Below are 27,257 nucleotides of genomic sequence, written 5' to 3'. Positions count from 1 at the left end.
AAGAAATGTATACATTTTAGTAACCTGTGTATTTATGTTACAGAGAAGTTGCTGACCTAGATTGGTGGAGTTTCCTTACCCAAGAGTATGCTAAACTAATAAAATCACAAATCCATTATCTTTGTCTATATCTGTCTCATGAAAATTACCTTTAGGCTGTTATAATGTGTAGCTCAAGGAAGGATATACTCAAAATGTTCCACATCAGCTTTTATGCATGGGCATATTCCCTTATTCACAAAATGATGGAAGTGGACTAGGTCATCTCTAATGCCCCTTCTAGATCTGATCTCCATAATATAGAGGGCTCCTTGAAAAGCAGACACTGTTCTCTCCCCCCCCCCCCCTTCTTTGTGCTCCCAGTGCTTCTCACAGTGCCTTGTTTATTGACTTGACAAGGAACTCTTAACAAGAGTAGCAGTCAGGAATGGTTTTTACCCCTGTGATCTTAGTGTATAGAGTGACTTTTAGGTTGATTTAATTTCTCTGTGGGGAGGGTTCCCAAAGGAGCTTTAAAATATTATTCATAGTACTTCTTTTGTCAGAGTATGTGGCTGATAGAGTTTGTGTAAATTGAGATGTATAGAAAAATCCTTACAACTCTATTTTTAAATTATACCTGACATTTTTGTAGGGCTGGAGACAAATACTTTGAGTTTCCATGATATTCCTACTTGGCATACTGAGAAATAAGAAAGAGTTCAATAAATTTCTTCTACGTCATTGAAACATTGCCAAGCCCCTTTCCAGTATTGTCTGTGGTGCCCAAGCCTTTAATGGAAAAGGACACTCAGTTACGGTGTCCTGCTATTCAGAACAGAAGTGTTACAACTGCCCCTGCTCACAAATGCATTGGTGGTCCTCTGGAAGTTCTAGGAACTTATTGACTCAGCTTGTTTTAGTCTCTGGGGATGGTTGTAGAAAATCGAGGACCTTTTATCAGGCTTGGATGGCTTCCATGAAGGAGACTGAACAAATTCTACAAGATGCCAGACCACTAGACAAGTGTCAAGTGCTTGACTATTCTCTAGGGATAGTTCAAACCTCTTTCTGATGTTTAAATAATTAGTTTGTAAGTCAGGAAAAAATTGTAGGTTTCTATGAACAGGTGGTCTAGTTGCAGAGCCTACCTGTTGAGCTTATGTGACAGAATTAGAGAAATATTGTGTAAAATGTTTTGTTAGAGATTGTGAATCTGAATGTCCATTTAGTTTTATTTTTTAACACTCATGTATGTGATATCCATCACTGATAATTTAGTATTTTATGTGCATTCAGTTGACAATAGGATGTACAAATATTCATAATTAACACCACATGATTAGGGATTTAAAAAAAGTCTATACAAGCACATTTTCTCAGTTTTCTTTTATATAAAATGGGGTTAACAAAGAATGATTATGTGAAACACTTTGAAAATTGTAATAATAATAACTAACATTTATGTGATACCTACTATGTACTAGGCACTGTTCTAAGTGCTATATAATTGTTGCTTTCTTACCTTTTCTTTCATAAACTTTGATAAGGTGTATGTTACCAGACTGGTTGGAGATAATAATATATGAAGAATGGCTGAATGAACTGGAAATATTTAGTCTGAAGAAGAAAAGACTTCTTATAGAGGGTATAATCACACAAATGTGAGGATCACCAAGGAAATGTTAGGGCCAGGATTTAAATCCTATTTTCTTTTCTCTCAAATCCTATACTTTTCCCAGTGTATCATATTCTTTCTCTCATATGTTGCCTAAAATGCAATACATCCTTTCATAGAAGAACTAAATGAGATTTGGTTGAAGTATCTAGAGATGTTTACCCTAAAGGGCCAAACACTTGACACAATAGCAGCTTTTAAATATTTGAAGGGTTGTCTTGAACTATTTGAAGGACTGTCATGTAGAAAAGGAATTAGATTTCTTATGATCATAAATTTAGAATTGAAAGGGATCTTTGAGTTTATTTGGTCCAACTCACTCATTAAATTTGTAAGGAAAATATGGCCAAAAAAGAGATTGTGTATTGTCCAAGGTCACACAACTAGTAAATATCATACCTGAGATTCAAACACATTTCTCCATGATTCCCAGAAAAAAAAAGAAATAGAAGCACTGGCTAATAGTTGCAAAGAGGTCTATTCATTTTTTGTGTAAGGTGAAAAATTCTAACAATTAGAATGAAAAGTTCCATTTCATTTGAGGTCTTTATGCTGAGGCTGGTGAAAATTGTAAAGACAATCATTTTTATATATGAGCTGGAATGGATGGCCTCTAAGGTCTTCCTCACTTCTGAGATTCTTTGATTCTTATTTGATATTGATTTGAACCTCTGCTCTAATTAATCAATGGTATGATTGCCAAGAATCTGCAATTTGAAAAATGTCTTCTACTTTGACAGTCACTTTCTATCTGTTTCAGTGTAATTAATTTAATTTTTCTGTTGTTTTGGTGATAAAAGTCAGTAATTGCAGTGGACCTTGATGTTTTCAACTTTATTCCTTTAAAAAAATGAAGATTTACTAGTATGATTTGTCTTTGACGTCTTCAATTTTTTAGTATAAAACTGTAATTTCCAACATTCTTCAGCATACTTCCCTGATATTTATCTTTATATTAAAGCTCTCTGTAGAATTTCTTCTCCTACTGTAATACATGTTGATACATAAACTACAGTTTTCTTCATGGTAACCTTTTTGCTTAGGCTAATTATGAACACTGAAAGGCAAAATGACAATCTCTCATGATAGGATGATTTGTGTTGCCTTTGGGTTATATCATGAAACCAACTCTGTCATTTCTTTATATGCTCTTTAAGGAAATTCTCTGAATCATCCTTTCATTTAGCTGCAACTTCCTTATGTGTATTTATAGTGAGAATAGTACCACTATGTCAGTGTATATTGAAAGATAACATATAAATATAGATAGCGTTTATGATTTTCCTTAAACCCCCTTAAGTATGGATTCAGAGAGGTGTCTTGCCCTAACTACTACATTAGAACAATGATAAGATAATGGATGATTCATAGACTCATAGAATGTCAGAGCTTGGACATTAAAAAGTAATAGGCTTGAGTTTAGGTCTAGTTCTACCCCCTTATTTTAAAGATGAAGAAACTTACAGAATTAAAGACACTTATGCTGGTTCTTGCAGAGGCAAGACTAGAACCCATGTTTTCTCTCTTGAAGACCAAGCAACACTTTTACCCCTAAATCAGGTTAGTAGTTATGCTAATGTTTGCTATCACATTACAAGTTTGAACTTTCAGGGTTAGCTTTCCATTGGAAATTTTATGCTGCACAATTCTGCCTGCGATTTGTTAAGTTTTTACCAAATGGTACTGGGATTGGGCTCTTAGGTTCTCAAAGACATTAATAGATTAAAATCTAATAGAATTTGTCAGTTATTCTATTTTCCTATAAAAATGTATGAATATCCACTCATGTATATTAAAGAAGGCTACAGGTAAATAGTATATGTGATTTAGAGGAAGATATAAAGAATACAAATATAAAGATGTTTCACTTTGTAACTTTTATTCACTCACTTCATCTAACTCTTTGGTCTCCTCAGGCTTTTTTTGAGGGGTAAGATACTTGGTATGGCTTTCAAAGGCCACTGAAAAGGGACTATACTATATGGGGTTCATTTCTTTCTTTGCTTAAATGTATTGGATTTTTCACATACATGGTTTTTTTTTTTCTGCATTGGAGCAATTTTTTGGTAGGTCACTACACAGAAACTCCAAAATTTGTTTTCTAGGAATATAAGATACAAAATCTACACTTCCAATATGTCTGTATTTCACACAAGAAAATATTTTCCCTTTTTTGTTAAGCCTTCAAAAGTTAATGTTTTCTTAGTATTGTTAATAATTCACAGTGAAACACAGAAAAGTGCATAAGTAGATTTTTTGAAATGTGCCTGAAATATAAAAATATGATCAAAAGATTTTGTATTTAAGCCTCTCTATGGTATTGTAATTGATCAGGTTTTGAATCTCATCTAAAGGAATTTACACAAACAAAATAAAGAAATTCTAGAAGATAGACATTCTCACAGTCTTGGTATGTGATATAGCTATCTTCAATCAGATTTCTCTGTTTACATCACTTATTGAATCACTGCTGTAAAGCAGATGGTGAACACAAAATGTGTATTATCTTTTTTTTGTATATAAAATTATTGAAATTTAGTTTTGTTGACATTTTAAAAACAAAGTCCTACTTCTCATTGACTACCTGGAATAGAGATTTTTTTTTAAATACTCTTGAAGCTCATCTTATATGTAGAAGAGTGTATTTTTAAAAACAAAGATTATATGTATATGTATATGTATATGTATATGTATATATTTTTACTTTTACAAAGGATATATTTTTACTACTTCTAGCAATAAATATGGCTTGCAAAGTCAGGCAAAGAAATTAGTTTCATTTAAATTGGCAAATAATAACTTTCTCGCCCAAATCTCCAAAGTTTTATATGTTTTCTATTTACTTGGAGAACCCCAAAGGGAAATGTTAAGAATGCCAGGTCAAAGGAGATTTAAAAGCAGTTGTTTGTAAGCAGTGTCCTGGTTCAGAGGACTGAAATGTATACTATGAATCTGTAGGAAATTCTGAATTTTAAATCATTCTATCCTAATTCAGAAGCAGATACTTAAGAAATTTTGTGAATAAATTAAAAGTGGAAAAAGAGTATTTTGTCATTAGATCAGTTGATTTATCCTATATGTCATTTAATCCTATTGAATTTGACAAACATTAGTCAGCTAACTAAAGTTTGAAAAATCTTCTCCTTGATTATTGCTGAATTTCCCAATTTGTTAATCTATTTATCTGAAGACTTAATTTCATCAAAACTATCTAAATAGCAAGAAGATTGTAGTGCAAATGCCATATAACACCCATTAGAACAATAGTTCAGACAACTCTAAAGCTTTTTTTTTTTCATTCTCATGAATCATTATATTGTAGGTTGAAGATTTTCTTGTGGATATACTGTTTTCTAGATTTCATTATATCTTGACTATGTATATATGAAGATGTTTGTCCTATATGCATTATTATCTGTATATACTTACCTTTGTCTTCTGACTGAATCTGTAGAAAGATTGTTATTGTGATTATACCCTTGCATTAGTATTAGTCATTGTTTTCAGAAGAAAGGAATCATTTGTCCTGAAAGATGACTCTTTGCTTTTGTCAGTGCCAGCCACCACTTTATATTCAGATCCTGGACCAGTTATAATAGAAGCACAGAGGGCTTAACTGCAAAATACAGCCATTTTCGCTCAGATCTTTGCCATTCTTTAGAGTCCCATGAGCCCTCTATCATGCCCCACACCATTAGAATCTAGCACTCTTTAGCTGATGATTCTATCACCTAATTAATGACCATTTTGTTTAATTAATCTTTGCTTTTCTCTCATGGCCTCTAGGGAAATTGGGGTCACTTGAGAAAGATAGGGCTTGTGGTTTGATAGGATTTGTAGGCCTTTTCCTAAAAATATGCCTATAATATCATTACTAGTAGATATCCATTGCCCAATCTAGGTATCATTTTAAAATAAAGTTCTTTATAATACCTATATGCCTTACTTTCAAGAGCTTGAGACATAAGAAACCAAATTGATTTTTAAAAATGTTTTGTTTATTTACATTAATTCAATTCAACAAACATTTATTAATGCTTATTATAGGCAATGGCTTTGTGCTTTAGGAAATGAAAAATTCCATCCTTTATTCTTGCTGCCATATTCTAGATTGCAGCATAAACATTGATGATCTCTCAAATCACCTGTCTTGCCTGATATATTTGTCTCCTCAGATCCTAGTCCTTCCACTTATTCTTTTACTTCGCCTTAGACATACATAGGGATAGTTTATGTTTTCTTTTACTTATAATTATTCTTGGCAGGATCTGGAACTAATTCTTCATTCTACCTTCCATTTCTCTTACTGCCTCACTCTCCCTGTTCTGTATCCTCATTGTAACTTCTAGTTATTTTCCTCCTCCCTAACCTCACTTTCTTCCCTTTGCAGTAATCACTTTGTAACTAACCATTTCAATTATAGACTTCTATACGTTAATCACATTGTCTGTAACCACTGTTATCTTACTAAACCCTAATCCTGGGATGCCCCTTCTATTGACCTTCTCTTTTCTTGTTCCCATGTTGTTATAAGAAATCAAATATTAAACTGACTGTGTGTCCTACCAATTAGTGTCATTTGATCTCATCTGGACTTTCAGTGATGCATGATAATCCTTCCCCCTTCCCCTGGTACCTTCCTATAAGAATTATTACTAGTTATTGCTTTAAGCCTCCTATTTTTTTTTACATATCTCTCTTTCATAAGAGGATCTTGTCTCCTTGTTTATTGAGAAAAGAGAGATTTGAGGTCCCATGTTGTTATAAGAAATCAAATATTAAACTGACTGTGTGTCCTACCAATTAGTGTCATTTGATCTCATCTGGACTTTCAGTGATGCATGATAATCCTTCCCCCTTCCCCTGGTACCTTCCTATAAGAATTATTACTAGTTATTGCTTTAAGCCTCCTATTTTTTTTTACATATCTCTCTTTCATAAGAGGATCTTGTCTCCTTGTTTATTGAGAAAAGAGAGATTTGATGTGACTTCTAATTTCTTGAACCCCCTTTCTATACCCTCATATACCCCATTCTTTCCTTTACTCTTTGATAAAGAGATGGTCATTCTTGCCTAGACGAGTCCCTTTTTGTGTGCCTTCTACCACAATTTCTTGTCTTCTCCATTGTTTGACTCTTTAAAGACCTTCCTTAACTCTCCTCAGTGATGGTTCCTTCTCTGCTATTTACAAACATGCCCAGTTTCCTAATCCTTAGAAACACTTCCATTTCCTCAAGATATTGTTTTATACTTCTCTCATAGGTAAACTTATATAAGAAAATAAGTTATAGTCATTTTTTTCTTCTTCCTGTTCTCCCATTCATTTTTTGTTTTCTTTTTTAAATCCCAAACTTAACACCTCAAACTGTCGCTAAAATGAGGTTATAGTAGTAATAATTACAATAAATAACCAGCATGTATATTTTTATTTAAAGTTTGCAAAATACTTTACATGTTAACTTAATTGATTCTTTCTCAAAGTAGGAAATAAAAAGGAAGTTGTATGTCTCATTTCTCCAACCTCTTACAATCTGATTTATCATCCTACTACTTGATCAGATTTTGGCATGTTGATGTTTTTTCTTCCAGAAACTATTTATTTATTGACTTTCTGGTTCCTTTCAGCAGTAGAAAAATATATTATCTAAACAGGATATGATGTGATACCTTCCCAGATTCTTGGTGAGAAAGTTATTTGGAGGATGTGAACACTTTGCAATAATGAGGAAGGAGTAGAGAGAGGGAGAAAAGTAACTTTAAAAGCATGAGGTAGCATTTTCTGAAATGCTTGTTTATGGCCTGGAATGCCTTGGTGAAAAATTCTTGAATTGTTTTTGGGATTGGGAAAATATTGACTCTGGGAGGAAGAAAGCAAACAAGTAGACTTGATTTTTATGACTTCTACTCTCATTCAGTTCCTAGTATATTTTTCCCCAATTATTTCCTAGAATGAGGTATCCAAGCACCTCAAGAAAGTCTGTTACCTAAGGTAGCAGTCATTAGGATGACATCACTATAGCATGGCATGAAATGAGGCTTAGAGAGTATAGGGTTCAGTGCTCTATGCTAACAGCAGGACGTGAGTAGTTTCCAGAATTTACCAGATGTTTTTGAGTTTAGGGATATGGGAATCTGACATGGAAAGAATCCTGGGAACTTAGGTTGATAGGTGAAAATAGATAAGTAGGAGAGGCAAGGATATCATGAAAATTCTCATCTTTTCTTGTTAAGACTTTCTTTTCTCCAAACCCTTTTCCAACTCATATAGCAATTTAGCAATGTTTGCCAGTTGAGGGAAAAATAAGAAAACATAATTTTAAAGCGTTTTGATAATGGAGTTTATGCAATAGTTATTGTGGCTGTCATGTCAACTCAGTTTCTTTCTTAAGCATGTGTTTCTTTGATTGATCTATACCAGGTGGGAGCCAATGTATTGGGTTGATGGCTAGTTTACCAGCTTTAATGCCTTTGCATTATTGCCAAATGACGTTGGATTGGAATAGGGTCACAGGGCCTGCTACCCAAAATTATGGCTTCAGAGTACCTTGGATTATCCTGAGTTCTAAGGATTATAATTTGTAAATACACATGACATTTGAGCAATTCTGTAGCAGATCCTAGGGTTCTAGATCCTCATAATTAATTTAGTTTCCTCAAGGTTTGGGGATCAGTGACTCATTCACAGATCATCCAGACCTATGTGCTAAGGACAGTTGGCAAGACTGTTGTTAAGACATTAATTTGTTTCCTCCCTCTCTGTTTCTACTGTGTGCTTGGCACATTACAAGGGTAGAAAATCTATCTGAGTTTGTCTGGATATGGACAGAAGGATTTACCTTTTTTTTTTGTCTCCCTTTAGGTATGGATGAACGAGGAGGTACAACATCTTGGGGAACAAGTGGTCAACCAAGCCCCTCCTATGACTCATCTAGAGTAAGTTTTTTTCCTCCTTCATTTAACAAATATAAATATTTGATCAGGAGTTTAGAGGAAGTTTGATAAGACTAATAAGCTCTTTTAAGGAAGGTTCCTCTAATTTATAGTTTTCTGGTAACCTAGAATATCTTAATTTTTAAAGAGAAATATATTGGGATTATTGCTTTACAAGATGTAGAGCCAGAAGAAAAGAACTATCTAGGCCAACCCTTTTATTTGACAGAAGAGGAAAATGAGTCTTAGAGAAATTAAGTGACTTGCCCAAGGTTTGAAAGAAACTGGAACATGTGATTAGAATTACTTAATACTTTCCTTAAATGATAAGATTTAAACATTCTATTCTTTTTTTTTTTGCCTAAAGACACCTTTTCAAACACAAAGTTTTGCTACTTGATTTCAATCTGTTTTCAATTTATATTTAAATACTTTGTGATGAATTGGAAATGGCATTTGACATCTAAGAAGTGTTATATATAGAAACTCTTATATACAAACTTCCATTCCTCTTGGAATTCCCCATATGGAGCTTTGAATAATGTTGCAAATAGGGAGAAGAGTTTTCTCATTGGGGTTTGGATATTGAATTTTCATAAAGGAGAAAGAGTCATCAACAATACTGATCACTTTGGAATTCTTTTATCTTAGGCATTTAAGTCAAATTGATAAAATTAGTTTAAGGTATTCCAAGTTGTAAAATAGAAGCCTGATATTAATTCTTCCCCACTAAGTGCCTATGTTATTTCCGGGAATCAATATGGGGGAACTGAATTCTATAGTATACCATGTGATAGATATGCCTAAGAGGTTTGAGCTTGGGCTATAGACAAGGGGCTAAAATAAGCCCCATTTTTCTATTTGTAATTTAGTGATAAGGTAAGCAGTTTCTATTTATAGCCAGTAATATTTTAATAAGCACCTTTATTGTTTATTAGTAAGTTATTTTAATTCTATACTAAAATATTATACTTATTTAAGAATCTCCAGAATTTCCAATTAATTTCTATCTTCTATTCTAGATATACAATAGAACTCTTCATGTCAGAAGTTTTTGGAAAAGCTACATAGTCTTAACAATTCAAGAACCTAGATAGCACAGAGTTCATGTCCTATCCAATTATTTGTAGTTCCATGTATTTAAAAAGTTAATTTCATTTCAGAATAAAATCTGGATATTATTAATAAAAATACCTTTAAGTTTAATATAATTAACATGCAAATTTTATGAGTATATCAAATGCTACACAATACATTTACATTCTTAGTTTTAAAAACATGACTAAAGATCTGTGGAAGAGTCTGATTTCCTCATTTAATTGATGAGAGAGTGACAGAGTAAATATCTACCAAGAAAATGGGATTTGAACTTAGACCTTCCTGATTCCAAGTTCAATATCCTTTTCATGCAGCTTTTCTAAGGATCTTTTAAAAAAAAAAAGTTTTTTTTTCTTATATTTGATATTTTCCTACAAATTTCCCATCTTTCCAGTAGAAAAGCCTTTCTTTCTTCTCCTACTTCCACCTGCATGACTTCAGAATTCTTAGAAATTTCATATATCCCCATTGGAATTAAGTCTTGAGTTAATTAGGGCCCAGATGAAGTATTTTTTTTAAACCCTTACCTTCTGTCTTGGAATTAATACGGTGTATTTGGGATTTTAAGAATATAAGTTATATACAAAATAGATTAAATTCTGTAATGTTCACCCAGCATAACTTTTTTCAAATTTGATTTTTTAAACTTAATATCCTATCAATGTGTTATTCTCTTTCAAAAGTAAAATTCAGATTTAGACATCCAGGTAGAAGAGGGGCAAGGGTTATGTAATGAGGGTTAAGTAAGTGACTTGCCCAGGGTCACCCAGTTGGGAAGTGTCTGAGGTCAGATTTGAACCTAGAACCTCAGGTCTCTAGGCCTGGCTCTCAATCCACTGAGCTACCCAGCTGCCCCCCCAGATGAAGTATTTATTTAGCGATTCCAGTATGCAGATTATAATTGAACAGAGGGAATACTAAAGGAGGAAGAAAGGATCCCTGTCTTATAAAGAACTTATAGTTGAATTAAATTATTCCTCCCTTCAGGACGTGGTGAAACTTTTAATAATGTCAAGTCTAATGTTCTCACGTTAGAGAGGAAACTATGACCTAAGAAGTCAGAGCAAATTGTTTAATATCATACATTGTTCAGGTTAGAGTTGGGACCAGATATCCTTCGTCTCTTGTCTCCTAGCTTAGTCCTCTTGCCAAAACACTATACCTCTCTTGGTCCTACCTAAATACATTGTGGCAAAGACTGTTTCCTATTTTGACAGAAAACAGAGAAAATTACAATTTTCTCTGCTAACTGCTTGATCCATGCAAGAATTTCTTTTATTTGGCTTTACTTCTCTTGTCTGTTTTTAGTAGCTAGTGTTTATATAATACTGTAAGGTTTGAAAAGCACTTTAGGATAGGGACACTTCTGTAAGGTAGATACTCTTCTCATCTATTTTTTGCAGATTGGGCAGCTGAGACAGATTAAGTAATTTGTGGGATTCATAGCTACTAAGTGTAATTCTCCTCAATTGCAAGTCTGGCACCCTGGACTATGTGCCATCCATGTATGTACCTCAGTTTAGTGGGAAAAGCAAGAGGGGAATGAAGACAACATTTCTAAGTGTGCTAGTTGTGGAGAAAATAGTTTTTCAAATTTTCTGTTCAAAAGGAGAGAGATGGGGATGGGAAGAATTTCTTAATTTTTAGATTGAGTTTATGTGTCATAAGTGTAATAGGACTAAATTCAATTAGGAAATGGGATAAATAATATAGGAAAAGAGGTAAATTCCCAGCATTTCTGTCTTCCCTTTTGTAAAGATCTCTTGGTTACAGTCACTTTCATGAACCTACAGGTAGGGTTTATTGGTTGAGCAGTGATCATCAACCAGAGTATGGTGATATGGTCACATTGCTTTTCCTGCTGCTCTGCCACTGGAATCATAGTTGTGATGATAATGGCTGATATTTTGCATCAACTTAAGGTTCCCAAAGTATCTTTTATATGTTATTTCATATAATTATGTCATTTCTTGGTAAAAAGATAGATCTGAGGTTTCTTTTTGGAATTTAAGACTATCATTGATAAATAAAATAGATGAAATCCTGTAATGATCATCTGGGATTTTAAGAATATAAGTTATATACAAAATAGATTAAATTCTGTAATGTTCACCCAGCATAACTTTTTTCAAAGTTTGATTTTTTAAACTTAATATCCTATCAATGTGTTATTCTCTTTCAAAAGTAAAATTCAGATTTAGACATCCAGTATGTGAAGCATTAAAAGGCAGTAATCTCTACCAATATGGAATGAAGTGGAAGGAATAGCTGTTCTAGCAATTGTTTCTGGTGAACAATTCTCTGATCCAAAATATGCTGTTAAAATTATGTTAGTTGACAGAAAGGAGTATGATATTAACAAACTGTTCTGTATTTTAAAAGATGGAGGGATGGTGATGAAGAGGATGCCTTGTTTAATAAATTGTGGTTATCTATCAAGTTCAAGTAGGTGGAATTTTGTGAATTATCAAGATATTCATACAAAAGGGTTTTGTTTAAATTAAAGGAGTATTTTATTTTCTCATTTGCATTGTCTTTCTCTGAAGCAAAAACCTCTCTGTGAAGCCTTTAGTCAATTTAAAAAAATACAATATAAAATTAAAAATCAAAACCTTAACCTCTGTGTGAACTTCTTAGAATGACTGAAGTGTTTTATTTGTCTGCTTACAAAGAGGCATATGCTTCTTGATATGACCCTTGTACATTTTGATAAATGGCTGGACTTTGCTGGTTTGCTATAGTTACCTCAGGTTAATTGTAAACATTAAATAGTTCATCTTTGATGACACATCAACAAACACATTTTTATTGAGGTCCTATTTATACCCATCCCATTGTGCTAGAACCTGTGCTAACCTCTACTGGGGATGCAGAGGAACAGTGGCACTTGTGATAGCTCTGATGCTATTTACCTGGAGAGTGTTGTAGACTGGAAAGAAAATCAGCTTCAGAGTGAGAGACACTTGATTCAAATCCTGTCTATTTGATTTTGGTTACATCAGTTTACCTCTCTGAACCTCAATTTCCTTTTCCATGAATGAAGGGGGCTGGATGAGATGGACTCTTATCTCTTTAGGCTCCATAACATTGATCTTGTAGATTCCACAAATTTCACACACTTTTCTTTTCCCCCTTCTCCCTCATCCCCCAACTGTAGTAGAAGGGCGAGGGGCAGAAACTCTCTTAAAGCCTAGGTAACTAGAGCTTTGAGGTAGAAGGAAAATGGAAGCACTTTGGCTCTTGCCCTTTCAAAGCTTATTATCTAATAGAGGAGGTAAGATGGTTAAATGTTAGATAAAAGTGAAATACTTAATTCTTATAGACAAGACTAAAGGCTGTTATAAACCAGTATATTTCATTGCTTAGCAAATTAATTTTACTACAGAAATTTAGTAAGTTCATATAAATCACAGTTAACTAAGAAAGACTTTGTGGAGGAAGTAGGATTTGAGCCATTTTGGAAGGATGAGTATAATTTGGAGAGGATGGATTAGAGACGTAAAGCCTAGAGACAGGAATAGGAGTCAGGCAATAACCAACTTTCTTCAAATGTGACTAAGGTCCTCTTCTAGTTTGGTGGTAGTAGTTGGCAATTAAGAAGAGGGACTAAATACAAGGATTATTTCAAAGGAAAAATAGGAAAAATTGATTGGACTTGAAGAAGTTAAAAATAATTCTAAAGTTGGATATGGAAGACATTCTTGAATAACTTGTGTTTCACTAGTGCAGATTGTAACTCCTCTGTTTCTTAGTGGGAATTTTGTGAGTTGCTGTGGCTCCTCCCACCAAATTTGTCCTCTTGTGAGTAGTCTTCTAGTTGATAAAATTCTCTAAACATAAATTCTATGAGAGCAAAATGCAGTTTGTCTTTGAACCATACTCATAATGGCTTAGTAGGATATAACAGAGTCTTTGATCTGCTGACATAGCCTTTGAGAACACATATCACAGTGAAAATCACCTTTATCTTAGATGAGGCGATATTGTAGGACTTGATAAATTAATTAAAATAGGTTATATAACCTACAGAATTTTTAAGCTATGTAATTTGGGTTATTGGTGATACATTTTGGAAAAAATAAAATATTTTTGAGGGCAAAACATTTTTTTCAGTTTTTTAGATTAGTCCTCGTCTTTTAAATACCTGCCTCTAAATTGAATAGAAACCTAGAGATACAAGAGACCCCTAAAACCTTTGTCTTAGGTTATGGATTGAATTTGTTTATTTTGTTCTGCATAGAGCATGTTTTATATTTGTTAGGACTTCTAAAGAATGTCCTGGAAAGGACATGAAAATTTGAAATGGTATATTAGAACTCTTAATATAATGTACAAAACACACACACACACACACACACACACACACACACACACACACACACACACACACACAAGAGAAGCCATCTAATAGTGAAGAAAGGCAGGAGGGAAAGACGCTGTCATCCAATATATTGCATCTGTGCTCAGTTTGACCTCTATTTTGTTATTTCACGGCTTTCTGTGTCAGATTTCTTGGAACACAAAGGAAAACTCGGGAAAGAAGGGGTATACTCTTAATATAGGTTAAAAATAAACCCAGCAGAACAATTGTTTCTCTTGTTACTTGCCTTATTGGGGGAGGGGCATTATAAATTATAATATTTTCACATTGAAAACAGAAATTGTGTTAGACTGATATGAACCACATTGAATTTCCTAACAACTTGGGCCAAAAATGTAAAGGGATTAAATAGAGTGATTACAATGCCAGATAGCTATTTTTCTATCACAGGCCAGTATGGAAGGACTCTTAGTCTTGCAATCTGGCCATTATTCATACAGTATGAATTCTGTGGCAGCTACTACTACCCTTAATGTGATAATTTCTCACACATCATTTAGTAAGGTCTTTTATGTTAAAATGTTTAACTTTGTCACTGGTTTCAGTTAACTTTTATCTATAATTTGAGGTGAAATGTAGGGAACTTTGGGCTTTTTCATCTAAACACCTAGTTTCAAGTCTCACCTCTATCACATAGGATGAATGAGATTTGCAGCCATTTGCCTCTCTAGATCTCATTTTTCTTACCTGTAAAATAAGATTAATGATATATTTTTATTATTATTGTATTTTAATTATTGCTTATTTTCTATGTTAGCATCAAATAACATAGTTTAAATAAAGCACTTAATGTAAACAACTATTAATGAAGGTATATTTTGTTAATAACAGTAGTGTTAATACTAAAAGAAGGTTAAAATAATAAGTTTGAACTCAGTTCTCTCTAGGGGTTACAACACCCACATGGAAAACTACTTATATCTATATGTATAATATATACATATATATAATACATATACATGTCTCCACCATTAAATTGTAAGTTTCTTGAACTCAGAAGTTGTCGAGTATTTATGTTGGCATTCTGATATGAGGCACAGGGCCTTCCATTAGTATTGAATAAATTATTGTTGATTTTAGAATGGAGAAAATGTTAATATTGTTTACAGAACTAATATTATTTATCCCTTTTTCAACTTCTTTCTTTTTTAGTGAGGACAAATATCAGTGATTCTCTGTTTCCCATTCTTGATCCATAACATCTTGGAATCGATGGATACTCAGTGTTTCAGGGTTCCTTTGTCAATTCTAAGAAGGGAAGTGTGTTTCTAGAAACACATTCTTTGGCTCCCCTGAGTTCATGATCTCATTACTTTTCTCTGTCCTGTTGTTATAATTTATAATAATAATGTGCTTAGTAGTTTTCAGAGCACATTAATCCTCTAGGTAGCATATGCAAAAGAAAAACATGTTTATTCCAATGAATAAAAGCTTTTGAGAGACTAGATCCATTGAACCAACACTGTGTTCAAATAAAATCCTATCAGTGACTTAGAGCAGTTGTCAGAATCAATATATCTGAAGGACAATTAGGGCATTGTCCTTCCTTTAAGAGAATGATTTGTAGATGCTTATTATTATAAACATATTACATTTGCTGGAAAAATATTCTGTTCTCAGAATTTATAGTTCACTCAGCTCTTGACTGGATCTTTAATTTTATCTGTCTAAATCCTCTTTCTACCCTCTTCCCAAGATAAGTAATAAGCTCTTTCCTCTCTTTGAATTCTTTCTTTTACTTTATTACCTGGTAATATGAATACTATCTTTTACATCAGTAAATTGGACTTTCCTTTCCCCATTAGGTACAGAAAAACAAACAGAAAAATGAGTCTGGCTTTCATTGCTTGAAGACCAAACAGTGCTGATACAGTATATTCATTAATTGATAGAGTCATGGTCTTGTTTTTTTTTTTTAAGAGGCCAGTAGGAGGATGCTACTAGGTTAGTATTTTTTTCAGAATATCTTTTCCCCTGAGCTATCTTGAAATAGTCCATAAGGGTACTTCTATTGAGTGTGATTTTAAGGATCAGAACTAGAGAGTGAGCAATTAGTAAATATGAAAGAAAAGAAAGAGTCAATGAAACATTAAAAAAATACATATAAGAGAGTTAAAGAAGTTCCAAAGAGGACACAAATGAGTAAGAAAGTATTGGTTTTGTTATATTAAATTTAATAAATTTTTTAATCCAAGATAAATATAATAAAGATTTGTTGTTTCCTATGCAATCTTCTTTTTCTCTTCTTTGTATGTGGATATGTTCATGTTCGTGTCTTAAAATGTAGTTTTTTTGAAACCTTTACCTTCCATTTTAGAATCAGTACTGTGTATTGGTTCCAAGACAGAAGTGGTAAGGGCTAGACAGTGGGGGGTTAAGTGACTTGCCCAGGGTCACAAAGCTAAGATGTGTCTGAGGCCAGATTTGAACCTAGGACCTCCTGTCCCTAAACCTGACTTTCAATCCACTGATCCACCCAGTTGCCCCTTAAAATGTAATTTTAAAAAGGAAACAATTCAGTGTTACATGAGTTTGATTTTGTTTTGCTTTCAATTTTCAGAATTAGAATAGAATTTCTTCATTAGTTTAAAACCATGTCTCTAGTTTATGTCAGGGAGGTACTGATTAGGAATTTGTTCATGAAATAGAATTTTATTAGGTGTATATGGATTTGAAATTTCTACTGGTGGTCAATCTACCTTGGGGGAAAATTGATATTATCTCTGTAAAAGATTGAGTGAGTTAGGAAAAATTCACTTTCAGGAAAACCCTTGTGAGTGTCAATGGTTTTAATTGCATCGTTAATACAGATGGACTTTGATAATGCCTTCTGCTAAGGATGTATTTTAATGTCATTTTTAAGTTTAAGGATGCAGAGCCTAAAACTTTTATCTTAGAACTAGTTGGAATACTAAACCTATATAATTGTATTTATGGGATTGTCGTGTCCTATTCAGTGTGCTTCCCTTCTGTGTGGTACCCAGTAGGATATTATTTAATAAATTTAAATTAGTAATTAAGGTGGCTTCTCTGCTTTGATGATATTATCAGGTTTGATTCTCTATGCTTTAGAGACTTTGAATTTCCACATAATGATTTTCATTGAGTTCTTGTTCCCTAGTTTAGAGGTTATCATTCTGTTGATCCAGAAAGAGGATATGTTTTCTTTTGGGGCCATACACATCGAAATAGAAGTAGCAATTGTTTATGACATTTTCAAAACACTCTGCAGCCACTGAAAATAGTACATTGTTTATGTGTTGGTTTTGTCCCTTGTGAGCTGTGATCATTTCTCTTAGAGAGAACATTTATAGTGTGATATTGTGAGAGCTGATGAGCTCTTTCTTGCAGATTTGAGGGAATAGAGCCATATAATTGTCAAAGACACCACCACCCACCATCTTGGAATCATCCTCAGCTTCTCACTCACACTAACCACATATTTAATCTATTGTTAAATCTGACTATTTTTAATTTTCACAATATTTTTGGCCCTTCCTTTCCATTTAATACAGTTATAACCTTTATAAAGGCACTCATTGCCTCTCCCAAAGATCATTCCAAAAGTTTTCTGATTAATCTCCTCTACTTCATTCCATCCTACATTCAGTTGCAGAAATGATGGTCCCCAGGGGTTGATTTGTAGCCCCCATGCATCTCCAGTAGCTCCCATTTACCTTCAAGATCAAATAAAAAGTCCTCTAGCTTTCAAAACTTTCACTAAATGGCATCTTCTAGTCTCATTCCTTAGCTCTGAGCTTCTTGCACATTCTTTATCTATCTTGTATGTACATAGTAGTTTGTCCATTATATCCTTTTCAAATTTGAGTTCCTTGTGGGCCAAGACTGCCTTTGACTTTCCTTTTATCTGTAGTGCTAACCACAGGATCTGGCACGTAGTAATGTTACATAGATGCTTGTTATTTGTCTGTTGGATGTCCAGAGACCTAATTACCACATTTCCTACTATTCAGTTGGAAGATCAGTAGTTGATCAGAAACTTCTGCACTCTCTTCTATTTAGAGATCCTTTTGCATGTTTTGGAGATAAAACAGTCTCTAAGATTAGGTCTATGCTTCTGTGTGATAGAGAGAAATGTGTCAGATTTTGAGCTTAGAAAAGGAAGTATGTCTTTTGATTTTGTCTTATGAACTTGCTATTGTAAATTTGACTCAAAAGCCTTTTAAAATTTAAAAATCATTCTAAATATAAATTAGGCTTTGTATAGGAACTACTATTTTCATGTAACTGGATTAATATAGGATAGTTCGAGAGAGAGAAAGACAGAGACTGTGTGGCACAGTGGAAGGGGTGCTAAATCCAGCCAGAGGTCATAGATTTGAATCCTGCCTAATTACCTACTTTGTAAATATGTGTAAATTGTTAAGACTATTGCTTCAATTTCTTGATATGTAAAATCACCAGTTTGAGCTGGAAAATCTGCATGATCCTTTTATATCTTGAAATTTATAATTCTTTGATACTAGGATCCTGATTAATATACTTCAAATTAAATTACTGGAAGGTGACACTTAAGAAAATGAGATAGTTTCAGCTTCTGGTTATCATTGGGGACAATTGATCTTGTGTAGAGCTATTTTATGTAGTGATAGACAGGAGTATCTTTGGGAGCAGGAGAAAATAATTGAGGGGCAGTTAAAGGTTAGTGTGGGATATGGAAGAGAAACTGTGTCTTCTGGTTTTTTTTTTTCATGAAGAGTTGTTATGGTGATGACTTAATTTAAGTGATAATGTTTTAAGAGAGCCTTGGAATTTTCTTCTTGTAACATTTCATATTTGTTACTGGGTAACAGTCTAGCTCTTTTGCTATCACAGATGTCTTCTGTATGTGCCCTTTCACAAACACTAACAAAAAAACCTTCCCTTTAATACCCCGAGGTCCATATATTTGTGATAGCAAATAAAATCTGCTTGCTTCAGTTTAGTTGTTCCTAAGAGTGCGAATCTGTCCTTAAACGTGAACACTGAAACCTCAATGGACTAGTTAAATGAAAGTAAATTAATATGGAAACTTTCCAGAAAACTTGATGAGAAATGGAGGGTAGCAGCTGTTGCTTCCTGAGCTCCATGCACAAGACAACCTCCAGACCCCCAATTTCTTTCTTCCACTTACTCCTCCAATATCCCAGCCATCTTCTGGGTGGTTCCCTTTCACTTCACCTCATTTGTAAGCACTTTGGCATCCTGAGTACTCCCTAGCTATAGAAAATGGTGAACAAAATAAGTTTTTATGATATTTTGGGGGTAAAACCCAAGGTGAACTTAAAAAAAGCATATAGAAAACTAGCCTTTGAAATAACACACAGATAAGAATCCAAATGAAGGAGAAAAGTTCAAACCAATTTTTCAAGTTCATGAAGTGCTTTCTGAAGCAAAGAAAAGAGACTTGACAAAGGAGGAGAACAAGCCATCAAAGAGAACAGTTCAGGTGGTGACTTTGGTTTTCCTATGGATATCTTTTGAGGAAGTGGAAGAATATATAGGGAACCTAGAGGTAAAAATGTTTAATGGTACAGTAAGAAAGCTGACTTTGCAAAAGAATGTAATTTGTGATGAATGTGAAAGACCAAGGTGGTGAGAAAGGAGCCATAGAATGATGTCCCAATTGCAGAGGTACTGGAATGATAATTAAAATTCATCAGTTAGGACCTGGAAGGATTCCTCAAATTCAGTCAGTGTATGTGGGATGCCACGGATATGTGGAATGAATCAGCCTTAAAGATAGGTATAAATGCTGTAAGGAAGGAAAGTTGTTGGAATGAAAAATAGTCTAGAGGTTAATATTGACAAAGGTGTGAAAGATGGTCAGATGTTTCCATGGTAAAGATACTAGGAGTGAGAACCGGAGACAAGAGATATTTTCATTGTTTTGGATCATAAGGATGATCCTATATTTACAGGAAGAGTTGAGGACCTTTTCATGTGTGAATATTCACTTGGTTGAAGCATGGTGTGGCTTTCAGAGACCTATATCAACTCTTGAAAGAAGAATTATAGTTACTAGTTCTCATACTGTTGTTAAATGTGGAGATATCAAGTGTGTGCTGAATGAAGGCATGCTTATTTATTACTGACCTTATGAGAAAGAAATTCTAATAATTTACTTTAAATAGTAAGCTTCCCTATTAATGCTGTTCTTTCATCAAATAACTTGTCTTTGTTGGAAAAGTTATTCCCTGAAAGAAAGAGAGTTCAGGAGACTAAAGAAATGGATTAGGTAGAACTGGTAGACTTTGACCCATATCAAGAAAGAAGGCATAATTACAGTGAAGAAGCTTATGAGGATGATTACATGATCCCAGAGGTGGTGTTTAGTTAGTGTCAGACCTCTTATTGGAAGGGACAGTGAATGAATATCCTTGAGTGCAATGTTGGCTTTCATATATACTAGTGAATAAGTAATAAGACTACAATAATTGTAACACACTTGTTACTGGCTGCTGTTTTTGTTGTACTATTCAACTATAGTTGTGCTTTTTTAAATTAATAAATCAATAATATAAAAAAGAAAGTAAATTATTCCACCTAACATTTTAAAGAACAATATTTGAATGTCCCATACCAAGAATTGCTTTTTCCTTAGGGTACGAAGGTCCTTTTATACAGAGATAGTAATTTATTATTGAGTTTGGAAACATCTAAGTCTGACATATATTCAATTTATTTCGCACCATATTTATTATTGAGAGACAACCAAGCATAGTGGCTAGAGAGTTGGCCTAGGATTAGGAAGCCCTGGCTTTAAATCTTCCCTTTAATATATCTCCTGTTTCTCTACAACCCACTTTTTTCTCGAGGTGTTAAAAGGAAAGATGATCTTGACTTGTGATTTTAATGTTACAGGGAACTCTCAGGTAGAAACTATATCAATGTAGATCAACCATTATGCAAATGAAAATTTTAGAGTTCTCAGTAGAACTTAAGTTGCTTGCCCAGAGCCACAAAGAGAATAGCAGTCAGAACTTGAACCTTAGTCTTCCTGACTCCTCAAAACTCTGTTCACTACAGCATGCCAGTTGTCTACTACATTTAAATGTACACTCAGAGGTACATTTAAAAGTTTTTAAAAACATTTGAGTTTATGAGCAGACAGCATAGCATAGAATATAGAGACCATATGTTTTAGCAGTATTTATATTGTCTTAGTGTTTTGTAAACTATACTGTATTTGGATATGTGAGTTGATATTATTTAACATCATACTTGAGTTAGGTACTTCTTGTAAATATGATTTAATGCTTAGAACAACTATTTTACACAGTGCAAATTAATGGATAGATCCTGGCTATCTCCTTAGCCACCTACTTCCATTATCAGCCCTCTTCGGTCACCATCATATTTTCATTGCTCAAGGAGAGGAAACAGCTAATTGGCAAAGTGTTGTGGAGGCGACTTTGTGATAGGACTGGGCTATGTAGAAATCTGATAACCAATTAGAAGCTAGTGCCACTAGGCTATTTCTAGTGCAAAATTATATGGTTCCCATGAAAGCAGCAAAAAGAAAACCTGGAAATGATCTCAGAGCTTTTGTCCATATACTTTATCTATTCCACTTCTGTGTTCTTCTGCATGAATATCTGTGGAACCACCCTCTTGGCATACAAGTCAGGAGTAGCATTTCATGGCCAATAGCTGACCCTAGTGACATATTCAGTATTCTGCCTGACCACATAAATCTTTGATTTAAATTTAGACCCCATTGCTGCAACCAACTCAAGCTTAGACAATAGAAAACCATTGACTTAAAATCTATCTAATATTATTGGTTTTAATGACATTGTAAAGGGCTTATCCCCAGCACCTGAGCATAGTAGGCAATTAAATTTTTGTTTATTGACTGACCTGAGTACTTATCTTATTACTTTGCAATCTATAGATATTTTATAGAACTTGTCTTGAGTTCTAGACCTGCTGTGGATGTCACATTTAGCTTTCAGACAAGTATGATTAGAGATATCCTTGTCCCATACCAGCATGGCAAGAAGTAAAGTAAATGCAATGTCTAAGAGGAGTCCAAGAAAGTGTAGGTTAATCTAAGTTTGGAGTGACCATATCTATTGAGATTATTATATACATTTCCATGTAAACCAGTACACAGGGCATATATTTTCAAGAGCCAATCTCTGCTCTCACTCCAGTGGGACTGTAAAAATGAATTTGAACTCTGGACTTTAATCCCCAGAAGCCCTTGCTCCACTTCCCCAGAATGCTTTGAATTCTCATGTGGGCCGAGATCAAGAAGGTATTTAACCTGACTGCAAAGGCTTTTGGGGGTCTTTACTTCCTGTCTCTGCTGGCAAACAGACTCATCACACGATGTGAGTGAAATTTGGGGTGGGCCTCATGGCCCACCTGGCACGTGCCTTTTCTTACTTGTATATTCTTAAATTCTCAACCTTTAATAAATCTCTAAAATATGATACTCCTTGCAGAGAGAAACTAATTTCTGCCTGCCTCAGTTTCCCCAAATTTTAATCTTTAAAGGACCAAACCGTCTGCTTCCACCCTACCCCAAATACCCACCCACACTTACAAATTCTGACTATGCTGGACAGTCTTGATCGCTGTCTTTTTCTCTGGAGAAAGGGCCATCACTTGTTTCCCAGTGAGCAATGGAAAAAGAAAGGAGGACCTCTTCTCTCAATCCTCACCTCATTGAAACACCATTGAGAAAATCAAGGAGTCTATAAACCTCCCGGGCAATGCTGTGTAGGTCAGAATATCTGACATGAAACCTTGAGGCAAGTACTAAGACTCCAAGGACAACCTCCACTCCCAGTATGGCCATTGGTTAAAGAAAATGGAAAGTTTACTTTTCCTTATTTCCCAGTCTTGGCATTTTCGACCCTATCTAAGGAGTTATTAAAAGGGACAAGTTGCTTTATCTAGGCCTCCACAAAGCCGGTTTGCCATAGGTTTGGAGCAAGCTTCCTTGAAGGTGGGAAGGTAGCTGTGGAAGCGATTAGGAGAGTGGACGTTTCCTTAATTCTAGGAGCCTGGCTGGCTGGCAAGCTGAACCAAGGGCCTCAATTACTTTGCTCATGGAAAAGTCAAAATCAAACAAAAACAAAAGTACCTGGGAAGACTTTATCTTCCCAAACACCTTTTCTTCACCTGCTTTATGGCATGACCGCCACTAAAGTTGTTAGGAAGAAGAGATAGTTTGAAGAGTTGGCAGGGGTGGGAGGGTGTCCCACCAGGCACATGTCTTCTGCTTGCAGAAAAGATGCCTCTATCCCACCTATCCCATGCTTTCAGAGGGACACAGTGGATACTCTGGGCATCTCTCTAACTATTGTTTCAGTGCTTCCTCAAATGGGAGGTCAGAGAGGAACTGGCCAATTAGAAGAAACAGTAAACGTGCCAGCATATCAGGGTGTAGTATTTCCTGTACTGTACATTTACATACAGTAGAATTACAGGAGGATGGTTAACTGCTGGCAGGGCAAATAGAAGAAATATCAGAAATCTAGATTAAAGGTCTTCAAGCAGAACAGGAACAGTAATAGTTTTGGAAGAGCAACAGTATCCAATAGATTACCTTGATAAATTGAGATAAATGACTAATTCTGGAGACTTGGGAAGAAACTCATTATCATAAAATGTTAGCACTTCTGGCAGTCTTAGAGATGATAAAGTCAAATCTTCTCTCATGAATAGGAAACATGGGTCCCAGAGCAGTGACTTGCCCAAATTTATGTAGCTAATTATTGGCAGCACCTGAACTAGATCTTAGTCTACTATCCACACATCATATCTGGCTTTTCATGATATAGTGAGCAATTTATTAGAAAGAATTTTGAAGTCAGAAGAGCTGGATTTGTACCCTTATTCTAGAGCATGCTACTAGTTGGGTGATCAAGTATAAATCACTTAACCTCATTTAAACCTCAGTTACTTCATCTATAAAATGGAGAGAATTGCTTTTAGTCCCAGTTTTATAAGTTTGTGGTGGCTGAAGTGCTTGTATAATTTCAATATTCATTGTTTGCCTTTGCCTCCCTAGCATTAGGACCATTATATATTAAATAAATATATATTACATATATTTAGCATACCAGTATATATAAAATATATATTCATATACATTTATAAATATACTTTATAACTAATATACTTAAATGTTCTATTTACATAATTTCTATTTATATATTTAAATAAATTTTTATGTTCAAAACTGAAAGGAAAAAAATGTACTTATTAGAAGAAGGGAGGGGATGTTTAAATGATTACCCTAATTTTCTATTTCTAGCTGAGGAAGTATATGCCAAGACAAGTTAACAAGTAAAAATTTCTAATTTTTTTATTTTGGAGGTGAAATTGAGGGGAAGAAGCAAAGGAAAACTGACTATGGATATAGAACACAAGCCACTAACAGTTGAGAGACATAAGGGATTATAAGGAGATTGGTAGAATTTCTGGACCCAATGTACATTAATTCATCAAAATGGGCATTTGTTACCATGGGGTGATTGGTAATAGAGATAAGGTCTCTAGCATGATGTTGTAAGTATTTAATAAGTAGTGATTTGTGATTTACTAGAATTGGGATTTAAAAAATAATACTGGCCATTTCTTTCTGCCTTCAGGCTTTTCCTCTTGAATTGTTCTTTTTCTCTTCAGTCCCTTATTACTTTACTCTTCAATTTCTACCTTTAATCTAAACATTTGGCCTTCCTTCCTCCTTTCTCTCACTATTCTTTTCCCCTTATCGCTTTCCCATAATCAGCTAAATGTGAAACTAAAGTGTATTTTTTATTTTTACACATCTTGAATTAAGTTATATATGTTCCTTGTTCTTAATTTGACAGATGGGTCACCTGAGTACATTTTATTTTCCAGATTCAAAAAGAAAACCAACAGACTAGCTAGTTATAACATATGTTTCCCTATCTATAGTCTTTCATTGATTTTTTTTAATCAGTCAGTGGTCCTGAAGTATATAAAACCACTTTGTAACTGTGAAGTGCTATATAAATATGACTTTTTATTACTAAGAAGGAAGAGCCTTGCAAGGAATAAGAAATGAGAGGGCAGACTACACATATGTTCTCATTGTTGAAAGGATCAAGTAGATGCATTGCGTGTAGGTCATACAGATAATAGCACTAGCAGCATCTGTAAATATAAAAGGTGGTGATAGATAAAATTCTTTAACAGTAAAAACAGACTCAAAATGAAGTCTAAATCTAGGGAAAATTTAGGACAGGATAATAGTCTTGCTTATACAAAGACAGTTTATATCAGCATAGAAAATTTATTTATTTTAAATTAAATTATATTTTATTAATTGATAAGCATTTATGTTTTCTACCTCACTTTCTTCTCTCTTTCCAGAAGAAAAAAAGCACATGTAACAACTTTTTATAGCCAAATAAACAAAATTCTTGGATTGACAATTTTTGTTTTTTAAAAAATAAGTATAAGCCATAGTATTTAAATAAGAATTTTTTCCCTGTTTAGATTACCAACATCGGGGGGTGGGGGTGGGGGGGAAATCAATGCATTAAATGAGAAAAAAAATTAAAGAAAGTGGCTAGAACAGTAGATTTGGAAATCAGACTACATGGTCTCTAATCCTGCCACAGTGACTCATGGTCTAATCTCTTAAACTTTTAGAGCCTCAGTTTGTGTATCTGTAAAATGGATATGTTTACTAATACACCAGTTCATTGTGAGAAAGGTATTTTATAAACCTTACTGTGAGTTGTTATGACCTGGCAAAATTTTAGTTTCATAGCTATAGAATTTTAAAGGACCTTATTCTTCAATGTGTAGATTAATATGCTTTATTCAGTATAGTAAAATTCATTAATTTAGAACAAATGTTGGCAGAATACAGCCCTGGGACCTGACCTGACAATTTTTTTTTTGTATGGAAGCTAAGAATGGTTTCTACATTTAAGAATGAAGTTTTATTGTAGTTTTAAAATGTAAAAACTATTCTTAACTGCCAACTGCCTTACAAAAGTTGAGTGTGGGCCAATGTGACCCTCCACCAGTGGTTTGTCAATCCTTTTTAGACCAATTAAAAGATTATCCATCCAAATTAGCAAAAGTCTTAATTTCAGAAGTTTTCATGTTTCAAGGACATATAATAACCATGGATACTAACCAGGACTAGTCTGACAATGCAGTAATGAGTGTAAAGTTTCTTAGGAAGCTGAATTGCTAAGAATCTTTTGAAATGGTCGTGTAGATAGAATTTACTCCCCAAGGCTCGTCCAATCCAGTTCATTTTACCCAGCTGTGTTCTGGGACACTGAGAGAGAGGGTAGTGCCAGGCCAAAATCTTTTTCCTCCATCCCTTCATGCAGTGTTCACGCAACGTACGCATGCAAATGGGATGCTGGGTAAGCATGTTGTAGGCATAAGGAGTGAAAGCTCAAGACAATGAAACATGTATTATATGACTACTAAATCAAGCACTATTTTAGGTTCTAGAATTACAGAGACAAAAATGAAACCCACTGCTCTCAAAGGGGATTACATTCTATCAGAAAAGATCACATATTTTCATTGTTTAATTGTTTCAGTTGTATCAAATTCTTTTTGTTCTGATTTGAGGTTTTATTTGACAAAGATTTGTGAATGGCAAGTTATTTCCTTCTCCAGTTCATTTTATAGATGAGAACATGTACTTAGAAATATATATAGGGGCAGCTGGATTCACAGTAGATAGAGTGCCAGGCATGTAATCAGGAAATTTTGGGTTCAGATATGGCCTCAGACACTTGCCTTGTGACCACAGGTGAGTCACTTACTATTTGCCTAGCCCTTTTTACTTTTCTGCCTTGAAACCAATACTTAATATCAATTCTGACGGCAAGGGGTTTATTTTTATGTATATACAAAATATATAAAATACAAATCCATAATAATTTGGGGGGAAGTTACAATCATCTACAGGGATCCCTAAAAGGTTTGTGTAGAAAGTGACATATGAATCAAGCTTTAAAGATAATAAGGGATTCCTGGAGGGATAGTGAAGAGGAACTACATTTTAAATATGTAAAATAGCCTTCATAGAGTCACAGAGATTACTTTGAGACTGGCCTCCAAACATAAAAGTATGCCACCATAATGTGTCGACATGGAGGACACATTTTTATTTATTTCTCAGGCAAAGAACCCTATACTGGGCTTCAGTAGGAGGTAAAGACTTGGGAC

The 27,257-nt window shown here is 34.2% G+C and overlaps 1 protein-coding gene and 1 pseudogene across 7 annotated transcripts in view; both read left to right on the top strand.

Moving 5' to 3' along the window:
• TCF12 (transcription factor 12) overlaps positions 1 to 27,257 on the top strand; it is a 411,875-nt gene that overhangs the window by 146,753 nt on the left and 237,865 nt on the right. For all 7 annotated transcript variants that reach the window (XM_001368229.4, XM_007479687.3, XM_056809540.1 and 4 more), the window contains one exon: positions 8,517 to 8,590. In XM_001368229.4, the coding sequence (XP_001368266.1) occupies positions 8,517 to 8,590 (74 nt within the window). The remainder of the gene's footprint in view (positions 1 to 8,516; positions 8,591 to 27,257) is intronic.
• LOC130456155 (dnaJ homolog subfamily A member 1-like) lies at positions 8,601 to 25,509 on the top strand (annotated as a pseudogene).

The sequence above is a fragment of the Monodelphis domestica genome, chromosome 1, assembly GCF_027887165.1.
Source record: "Monodelphis domestica isolate mMonDom1 chromosome 1, mMonDom1.pri, whole genome shotgun sequence".
In the NCBI taxonomy this organism is placed as follows: Eukaryota; Metazoa; Chordata; class Mammalia; order Didelphimorphia; family Didelphidae; genus Monodelphis; species Monodelphis domestica.
This window is presented reverse-complemented; position numbering and strand designations above follow the sequence as displayed.